At 37.1% G+C, this 9,606-nt stretch overlaps 3 protein-coding genes and 1 long non-coding RNA gene across 4 annotated transcripts; 2 read left to right on the top strand and 2 right to left on the bottom strand.

The window, feature by feature from the left end:
* Nucleotides 1-14: 14 nt before the first annotated feature.
* Nucleotides 15-4,439, bottom strand: LOC111785562 (PITH domain-containing protein At3g04780-like). The gene is made up of 8 exons (XM_023665961.1): nt 4,317-4,439; nt 4,058-4,144; nt 2,725-2,848; nt 1,993-2,041; nt 1,845-1,902; nt 1,690-1,736; nt 1,517-1,594; nt 15-338 (listed from the first exon to the last, which is right to left on the bottom strand). Exons 1-8 carry the CDS (start codon nt 4,353-4,355, stop codon nt 290-292), a joined length of 531 nt encoding a protein of 176 aa, XP_023521729.1. The 5' UTR covers nt 4,356-4,439; the 3' UTR covers nt 15-289.
* On the bottom strand, nt 2,122-2,718 carry LOC111785563. The gene is made up of 2 exons (XR_002813678.1): nt 2,569-2,718; nt 2,122-2,462 (listed from the first exon to the last, which is right to left on the bottom strand). It is a non-coding gene; the product is annotated as an uncharacterized LOC111785563 (long non-coding RNA).
* A 1,337-nt stretch (nt 4,440-5,776) lies between the features above and the next one.
* Nucleotides 5,777-6,770, top strand: LOC111785559 (probable ribose-5-phosphate isomerase 3, chloroplastic; the record flags this gene model as incomplete). The annotated part of the gene is given in 1 exon segment (XM_023665960.1): nt 5,777-6,770. A coding segment is annotated over 1 exon segment (738 nt), but the record flags the coding sequence as incomplete, so codon positions are not given.
* Nucleotides 6,771-7,919: 1,149 nt separating this feature from the next.
* LOC111785564 (protein IQ-DOMAIN 31-like) lies at nt 7,920-9,585 on the top strand. Its single transcript, XM_023665962.1, has 2 exons — nt 7,920-8,361; nt 9,010-9,585. The coding sequence occupies exons 1-2, from the start codon at nt 8,059-8,061 to the stop codon at nt 9,322-9,324; spliced, it is 618 nt and encodes a 205-aa protein (XP_023521730.1). The 5' UTR covers nt 7,920-8,058; the 3' UTR covers nt 9,325-9,585.
* The last annotated feature ends 21 nt before the right edge of the window (nt 9,586-9,606 follow it).

Below are 9,606 nucleotides of genomic sequence, written 5' to 3'. Positions count from 1 at the left end.
TCATCAAGCAGAGCTAAAAGTTAGAGAGTTTATCACCATTGATCCTCCTTGTAAACTACCTAACAATGTGCATAGGTGTGATACATGGAATGAACTACGCGCCACTGATCGAACAAGTATACAAACTCGTCAAAATTCTAGAATATGACATCAAAACCCATTAAATAGTTCTTATCTTTACTGCAAATTGATCTTTGATATCAATTACTCATAATCATAATCATATGAGAGAGAGGGAGAGGGAGAGAGAGAGAGAGAGAGAGAGACCATGATTCCTCTCTTTTTGCATTCAGTGATCCTCGATCTTCTTCAGACCCTTCATGTCAGTTGTTTCAACCCTGCATAACAGATCAACAACTTCAACACTTCACCAAGCATAAGGAAATAATGAAATGGAGTTGAATGTTGTTTCCTCTATTCCAATCCCATCATGGATCACAATCCCAAAATGTGCGATATAAATTTAGATTACAGTATATGAGATGGTCTATATAATTCATGGAGGNTCACAATCCCAAAATGTGCGATATGAATTTAGATTACAGTATATGAGATGGTCTATATAATTCATGGAGGACTATAGTTTGTACTTGATGCTATCCCCTAAAGCAAAAGACATGCATTGCTCATCGTGGAACAACATACGAAGAAAAGAANGATCACAATCCCAAAATGTGCGATATAAATTTAGATTACAGTATATGAGATGGTCTATATAATTCATGGAGGACTATAGTTTGTACTTGATGCTATCCCCTAAAGCAAAAGACATGCATTGCTCATCGTGGAACAACATACGAAGAAAAGAACTCGAGAGGACTATTTGTTATCTTACTACTATGGTTGCCAATAAGAAATGCATATACTAATTGTAAGATCCCACATCGGTTGGAGAGGAGAACGAAGCATTNATGCATATACTAATTGTAAGATCCCACATCAGTTGGAGAGGAGAACGAAGCATTCTTTATNGAGCGTGGAAACCTCTCTTTAGCAGACGCGTTTTAAAAACTTTGAGAGAAAACCCAAAGAGAACAATACCTACTAGTGGTGGGCTTGGACCGTTACACTAATTAAATAATCTATAAAGAAGGAGGAGGTTTAAATTNGAGCGTGGAAATCTCTCCTTAGCAGACACGTTTTAAAAGTTTTGAGGAAAGCCCAAAGAAAACAATATCTACTAGTGGTGGGCTTGGACCGTTACACTAATTAAATAATCTATAAAGAAGGAGGAGGTTTAAATTCTTTGTCAGCCAACATCAAGTAGCAAAACTCTAGAATGGAATTTCCAGAGATGAACTATCTAAGCATTGCTTCACTTATTACTTTCCTCGAAAATGCGTCCCCTTTAAATGTACGTTCATATGCTATTACTCTATTGGTCAAAGTAATCTAAACATAAAGTCATCTCATCTAAGCTTGCTGATTGTGCAATGTAGTAATTCAGTTAGACATAGCAAGATGAAGATAAAATTAACTCAAATGAAATATAATGGTAATTGTTAAAACAACTTACGTTGTTCCATACAAGGCAATCTTTTGAACTTTTGTAACGTCAGCTCCAGATTGGTTATCCTCTATAAAAATTGTCAAGCTGATAAAAAATTGAATAGTTCAGAACAATCAACAGGGACTTTCAATATACGATCTAAATGAAGAAAACTAACTCTGATGACAGCAATGACTTACCTACGAACATTTTGAAATTTCACGTACTTTACAACTTCTGGCTTTCCCTACAAAGCATAACAATAAACAATGATCTCCCAGTTTCTGTGTATAGTCTCACCTAAAGAGTTTTCCATTTTGTGATGAGATACAGATACAAGTATGGGAAAATCTACCGTAAGATTATCTGGGGAGAGCACAATCGTGTCACTGGGAGGGTAGTCATTGACATTGCTGCAACGTTCATGAAACAAACAATCATCAGATTATAATATTTAGAAAACACTTGCACCAAATATTAACTAAAGAAAACAGTTCGTTTACCCAAATCCCATATTCTCCTTGTTTGAGAAAAGCTTTACAGTCCTAGGGCCTGGAGAATAACCTCAATATTAAAACCCTGTGATTTGACAGTTAAGCAGAACAAAATACAGAAAGGTGAAAGACAATATGTACGTTCTTGACGAAGTGATACAGTACTTTTTTCATTTAAAATGAGATGTTGCATATATTCTTTGAATAGAAGAAATACATAGCGGTGCGAGAGTAAATAAAGGGCAGGGAGGATTAGGATTAGATATCCTTCCACAGCCAAGAATTACTAGAAAAAAGAAAAAAGAAAAAAAAAAAAGAACTTCTCGATTGAATGCGATTAAGTAAAGAGACAATTACAAAAGTTTTTGATATAAAGCACATTTATGCACTCCGAAACTCAATGTTGTGTTTCTATCCAACCCTGAAAATTTTTCCATTCCTCTGCCCGTAGTCCATTACTCCCTCACCACAGCAAGAAACTGCAGTACAACAAGGGATTTACAAGACTAGAGGACTGTTATTTTGAGTGGATAACCCAAAATAACAATAATCAAATAGTAAAAATTTAAAATGGAACTATCATACCCTCAGTGACCACGTTGGATTGTAAGCCACGTTACAAAATTGTTATGCCAATAGATGAGATGAACTACGATATACATGCAAGCAGTACTGAAATACTCAGGAGAGAAGAAACCATGAACTAGAATTAAAAAATGGTGTAATAGATAGAGTACTCACCTTCCTCTTCAGGTCCCTTAATGACCAAGGAATGCAATTTAATGACTTGGTTAAAAGGTATATATATCAAAAGCTGCTCATCTGCATCACTCTCCAAAAGCAAGCTATCATTATCCCTACAAGTCTAATTTAGGAAAAAAAAAGTTGCTTCAAACCCTCGGTATAATATTTCCCTGTTAGGAATAAATTAAGGGGAAAAAGAGAAACCTATTTTATCATTAAAAAAAATTATTTTAGGTTATAGTATCATTTTTGTCCTTCCACTTTGGAACTTGTTCTATTTTAGTCCTTCTTTCAAAATATTCAAATTTAGTCCAAAGTTGAAGAACCAAAATGATATTTTGACGTTTATATTTATAATACATCAAATGAATGTATAAGAAAAGTGGCCCAAACAAATAGCAATCTAAAAACAAAACCTGAAACAAAATTACAATAGGTTGGTCCAATAGATAAAAATAAAAACATAAGATATAATTTCATAACACTTTAGATGAGAACACTGGAATATAGAGATATTAAGATGTTCCATATTTCAAGACTCTTTCAAGACTACCCTTAGAATACTTTATTTCTTTTCGAGCCATGGATTCAATAAATTTGTGAAGACATTTTTTGCCATTGATTCAGACCCTAATCATGGAAATTTGGGTTAACAAGCACCTTCTCCACCTCATCCCTACAATCTTTGGGAGTAGTCAAACTAACTCCAAACATGTGCAAAAATCGTTCTAATTTTCACAACAAAGCGACATCTCTATAGCAAATGATCAGCATCTTTTATTGCTTTCATATACAACACACACGACTGATGGCCCAAAACCATAGATGAAGGCTTTTAGACGAAGTCTATGGTGTAAGTATAATCTACCCAAGGAAATCAGGTAGGTGAAAAACTTTATCTTCTTTGAGATTTTAGCCTCCAAAATCAGAGTGAAGAACCCAACTACGCGTACTACTAAAACAGAGAAAGATTCGACAAATTTCGTAACTCAATATCACAAAGATGGCTTATAAGATGAAAAACAGAAATCAATGAATTGAACAACATCTATTTTCAAAGGGAATTATTCGCCAACTTGACCCAAAGAGCTAAATTTATATTCATCAACTTCCATCTACCTAGCCAACCTTGCTGACCTCCATATTCACAACTTCCCATCTCTTGCAATTAGAAAGGAATAATAGATGCAAATTATATTGTGGAAGAACGCGAGTCTAACTCAGCATCATCTTTAACTTCATAAAAATGAATTATTTAAGAAATTCAAAAACAACAATGAAGTACGAGCAACTGACTAACAGCTCGAGTCAAAATAATAATAAACAGCACCTGGTTAAGAGCATTTGTAAAAGTGTGGCTGAAATTCTGGTTAAGGCACTCAACGCCAGACCAATTAATGAAGTCGGACAGATCAACCTGGTTAAAAACGAAGCATCAGTATGAGGAAAAAGAAAAAAAAAACCAAGCTTAAAGCAATACAATCCTGAAACTCCCAGCCAGATTCAAGTTTAAACATCATCCATAATCATTTCTCGAAAACTAAGCATGAATTTAATAACCAAACGCCGCAAGAACTTGAATCACTCACCTGATTCCGATGAATAGCGGTTGCAGATGCGGCAGCCATAGCTAATCGAACGAGAGGAGAAGCAAAAAAAAAGAAGGAAAATGGGAATGAATTCTGTGTAAATTCCAATGCGCTCAAAAGTGGTCGCGTGAGGAGGCGGAAAGGTCCGGTAGGAATCGCCTTTTGACCCGAATCTTGGTCGGGTCATACCCAATAACCCGACTCCATATTCTACAAGCTTGTGGGCCCATCAAGAATCTAATCCCCCTCTAAACCCTAGATGCATCGTTAAATCATAATTAATATATATATATATATTTGGTTAATTTACAAATTTAGTCATTAAGTTATATCATTCACAAATAAAATATATATATATATATATATTCTTGAAGTGATTCATGAAAAGGGATTGATGGTTTTTCTAAGGGTAAAATTGTCTTTTTACTCTTGGGTTATAAAAACGTCAAATCTCTGAAAAATTACTCGATCTTGTCTCACCTTTTATCTTCTTTTCGATAGTTTTACAGAGCATTACGAGCTCAATCCATACCCTTTTAAAGCTTGAATCAAACTCGTGAAACGATCCACAAGGGAATGATTGAGCATCATGGTATGCATTTCATCAGCATCATAACGTCGAAGTTTGAGTGTGTATTTCATTAGTGTCTGAACATCAAACGCCACGTAAAAATTTGAGTTTCGAGGTTATAGACCTAAGTGAAATCTCGTCAATTCGTCCTAACTTAAGTCTCAAGGTTATAAACCTAAGTGAAATCTCGTTGATTCGTCCTCACCTAAGTCTCGAGGTTATAGGCCTAAGTGAAATCTCATCGATTCATCCTAACCTAAATCTCGAGGTTATAGACCTAAGTGAAATCTCGTCAATTCGTCCTAACCCAAGTCTCAAGGTTATAGACATAAGTGAAATCTCGTCGATTCGTCCTAACCTAAATCTCGAGGTTATAGACCTAAGTGAAATCTCGTTAATTCATCCTAACCTAAGTCTCGAGGTTATAGACCTAAGTGAAATCTCACCGATTCGTCCTAACCCAAATCTCGAGGTTCTAGGCCTAAATGAAATCTCGTCAATTCATCATAACCTAAATCTCGAGGTTATAGACGTAAGTGAAATCTCGTCAATTCATCATAACCTAAATCTCGAGGTTATAGAATAAAAAATAAATGTCCATTTCACAAATCAAACCAAAAGCTAAAAAAATTTCCTTCTTTTTTATATAATAAAAAATAATAAATAAAATTGGAAATTATTTGGCCATCGGAGTTTGGATAGGGAAAGTGGAGAGAAAGAACGAAGAAGAAAGAACACAGAAAAGCTCAAATCCCTAATCCCTTTCTCATCCATGGCTTCCCTCTCCTTTATCTCTCCTCCTTCTCTCTCCTCCTCCCGCCATGTTTCCTCCATAGCCAACCTTCTCCTCCGCTCCCCAAAATCCATAAATCTCTCCGCCCATTGCCGACCTCTCTCCGTCCAAGCCCGCTCCGTCTCCACTCTCACTCAAGACGACCTTAAAAAGCTCGCCGCCGACAAAGCCGTCGAGTATGTCAAGAGCGGCATGGTCCTCGGCCTCGGCACTGGTTCCACCGCCGCCTTCGTCGTCGCCAAGATTGGCGAACTTCTCAAGAGTAATCAATTGAGAGACATTGTTGGAATCCCTACCTCGAAGCGGACGGAGGAGCAAGCTAGGTCATTAGGAATTCCTCTCTCTGTCTTGGACGACCATCCGCATCTCGATTTGGCCATCGATGGCGCTGATGAAGTCGATCCAGATCTGAATCTCGTCAAAGGCCGCGGCGGCGCTCTCTTGCGTGAGAAAATGGTGGAAGCCGCTTCCGATAAGTTCGTCGTCGTCGTCGATGAAACTAAATTGGTTGACGGCCTCGGTGGAAGCGGCCTCGCGATGCCGGTTGAAGTCGTTCAGTTCTGCTGGAAACACAATTTGGTAAGGCTTCAAGATCTGTTCAAGGACGAAGGTTGCGAGGCTAAGCTCCGATTGGAAGCCGACGGGAAGCCGTACGTCACCGATAACTCGAATTACATAGTTGATTTGTATTTCAAGACTCCGATTAAGGACGGATTGGCCGCCGGTAAAGAGATCTCGGCGTTTGAAGGAGTAGTGGAGCACGGATTGTTCTTGGACATGGCGACCGCCGTAATCATCGCCGGAAAAGATGGAATCGACATCAAAACCAAATGATTTCCGTTTCCATTTACTTCCATTGGTGAGTTCTTCTGAAAACTGTTACAATTCCTTCGCCTCCTCCTAAACCCTAAATTAGAGGTTCGAATTGCAACTTTTTTTGTTCTTCCTGTTCATGATTTATTGGTAACAATCAGCTTGATTTCAAATTTTTGCTGATGATATGCTCAATTTGGGATGGAATAAATGTAATTTTTGTATCCATTTGTACTTCAGAATTGAAAAAAATTAGTGTATTTAAAGGGATTTCATATGTTTAAGCTCAAATTTCTACATCTTAAACCATAAAAATCAACATTTAATTAAATGATGAAATTGTTAGAGTAGGGATTGAATTGCCAAAATTAAATTATTATATATTAAAATGATTGTTACAAAATTGAAAAATATAATAAGTCAATTGTTATTCAAAATTAAATTATTATATTTTTATTTGAATATCTTCAAAAGAACAAGTTCTTGTACGTTCGAGTTTGACCTAAAATCTTTAACGAATGTTTTTTTATTTTTCGACTCACTTGTTGAACAGGGATGAAAGTCGGCATTATTATTATTATTATTATTATTATTATTATTTCAAATTATAAATATGTTAAATTTGACTATATTTTAATTTCTATATTTTTAATAATTTTTTTTTTTTTTAATTTAGTTCACGTCTAAATAAATTTTACATTTAGTCGAAATTTTTCAAAATTCACTACTTCCACTAATCGAGGCCGAGCATAGGAATTTGGGTCTCTTCTCTTACCCAAATCCATTTGAGTTGTAGGACGTTTTCTGAAGTTCGAGACTGTTGGATGATGGAAGTTCCACATTGACTAATTTAGGGAATGATCATGGGCTTATAAGTGAGGAATACTAACTCCATTCGTATGAGGCCTTTTGGGGAAGCGCAAAGCAAACCCATGAGAGCTTATGCTTAAAGTGGATAATATCATACCATTGTGGAGAGTAGTGTTCATCTATCAGAGACTTATCTACTTTCTAATCCGATTGCCCCTAAATTTATCCAAAGCCCATTTGGATCTTGGACATTGCTCAAGCTCAAGTGTTATCTGCTTTCTAGTCTGATTGTTCTTGAACTTACCAATCTCGATTTCCCAATCCCATTTGGGTCCTAGGGCGTTGCTCAAGCTCGAGTCTTATTTGCTTTATAGTCTAATTACGGATGAACCTTTCCAACCTCAGTTCTTATATTTAAAAATATAAAAATAATTCAAGAAGTGGCAAATGGCTTAATCATAGAAAGAAAAAATCTGCAGGCCATAGACAAAAAAGGAACAACACAAATCAAAAGAACAAAAAAAGAAAAGAAAACATTGCTTGAAGTCAACAGTTTCAACAAATCATGTATAAAAGAACTTTGTTGCTGGCCAAACATAACACAAAAAGTCCCACACCCATTTGAATTTGACGATCAAAATTTGAACTTTTTGAAATTATTTCAAAAACCCATTTGAATTTGATGATCAAAATTTGAACTTTTTGAAACCATTTCAAAAACCCATTTCTTTTCTGAAGTTTTCTTCTCAGCCAAAATGGGGAAGGCTGCAAAATGGATATTGAATCTTCTTCTTGGGAAAAAGGAAGAACATCAGAAGAATCAGATGAAGAAGAAGATGGGTTCTTCTTCTTTTTCTGATCACTCTGCAAATTTGAAGCTAAAATGGAGTTTTAGAAAGACAAATCTTCTGTTAACTCATAAGCTTTCTAAATCTGTTGGCTCCATTCATACCATTCAAGCTCTCAAGCATGTAGCTATGGCAGATGAGAAGAAGCCACCATCAAGTGCTCGAAACGCTGCTGCTACGACGATCCAATCCGCGTACCGGTCTCATTTGGTAATTAGTTTTTCGTTTCATGTCTTCTGTTTCTTAATATTGTTGAGAATTGTTGGGAGGGAGTCCATGGGTAATTTAGAGAATGATGGTGGGTTTATAAGTAAAGAATACATCTCTATTGGTATGAGATTTTTTTTTTTTTGGGAAACCTAAAGTAAAGCCACGAGAGCTTATGCTTAAATTGGATAATATCATACTATTGTGGAGATTCGTGATTCCTAACAGAGTATCACAGCTAGACACCGGGTGGTGTGCCAGCGAGGAGACTGAACCCCGAAGAAGGTGGACACCAAGCAGTGTGTCAGTGAGGACGCTGGGCCCTGAAGGGGCAGATTGTGAGATCCCACATCAGGGGAACAAAACATTCTTGAAAAGGGAGTGGACATTAGGCGGTGTGACAGTGAGGACGTTCGGCCCTGAAGGAGGGTGGATTGTGAGATTCACCCGCAAAGACGCGAGGCCCTGAAGGAGGTGGATTGTGAGAGATCCAGATTCGGGGAACAAAACAATTTTGAAAGGAAAAACCCAAAGTGAACAATATCGGCCCGAAAATATATTTTCTTGAGTTTTTTTTTTAAGCTATGTTTGTGAAGTGTTTTGGAAGGAAAATGTAAGATTTGTTGTGATTTGCTTATGTTGTTGCTCTAGGCAAGGAAAGCATTGCATGCTTTAAGAGCACTGGTTAAGATACAAGCACTTGTGAGAGGCTATCTTGTGAGGAAACAAACAGCTGCTACCTTAAAGAGCCTGCAAGCTTTGATGGCAATCCAAGTTCGAGCTCGGGTGAGTCGGATCCAGCTGCTCGAGGACGAGGAAGAGCTTCTCGAAAGGAGGCGACGTAAGCGTCTCATTGGCACAAATCTCGAAAAAGTATACAACGTAAACTCCATGATTCATCTCGTAGCTGTTCGATTACACATTCACTTTGTTTACTGGTTTTTCTTGGCTTTTCTTAGAGACTAAACATGAATCTCAATGAAACTCGGAGATCATATACGAGCAAGAGTGACCATATAAGTCGTTCTCAAATCGAACAGATAGTGAATGAATCAAATGCTTGTTCTTGTAGACGAAACCTTTCGATCCCGAGGCAGTATCAGCACAAAGATCACTCCGGCACCAGGGAACCGAACATGTCCAAACCAACAGCTGAAACAGCCTTATTTTCCATGGATCATCCAAGGCGTTCAGATTTCGTGCCTAATGACCATCCATTCTATCCAAATTATATGGCCAAGACAAAAA

The sequence above is a fragment of the Cucurbita pepo genome, unplaced genomic scaffold (assembly GCF_002806865.2).
Source record: "Cucurbita pepo subsp. pepo cultivar mu-cu-16 unplaced genomic scaffold, ASM280686v2 Cp4.1_scaffold000561, whole genome shotgun sequence".
NCBI classification, from domain to species: Eukaryota; Viridiplantae; Streptophyta; class Magnoliopsida; order Cucurbitales; family Cucurbitaceae; genus Cucurbita; species Cucurbita pepo.
This window is presented reverse-complemented; position numbering and strand designations above follow the sequence as displayed.

Coding starts and splice junctions, on each gene's coding strand:
- LOC111785562 (XM_023665961.1), bottom strand. CDS start 4,355: ATGGCTGCCGCATCTGCAACCGCTATTCATCGGAATCAG. Junction 2,849..4,057: donor TTACAAATGCTCTTAACCAG/GTGCTGTTTATT, acceptor TTCCTAAATTAG/ACTTGTAGGGATAATGATAG. Junction 1,903..1,992: donor AAGGAGAATATGGGATTTGG/GTAAACGAACTG, acceptor TGAACGTTGCAG/CAATGTCAATGACTACCCTC.
- LOC111785564 (XM_023665962.1), top strand. CDS start 8,059: ATGGGGAAGGCTGCAAAATGGATATTGAATCTTCTTCTTGGGAAAAAG. Junction 8,362..9,009: donor CCGCGTACCGGTCTCATTTG/GTAATTAGTTTT, acceptor TTGTTGCTCTAG/GCAAGGAAAGCATTGCATGC.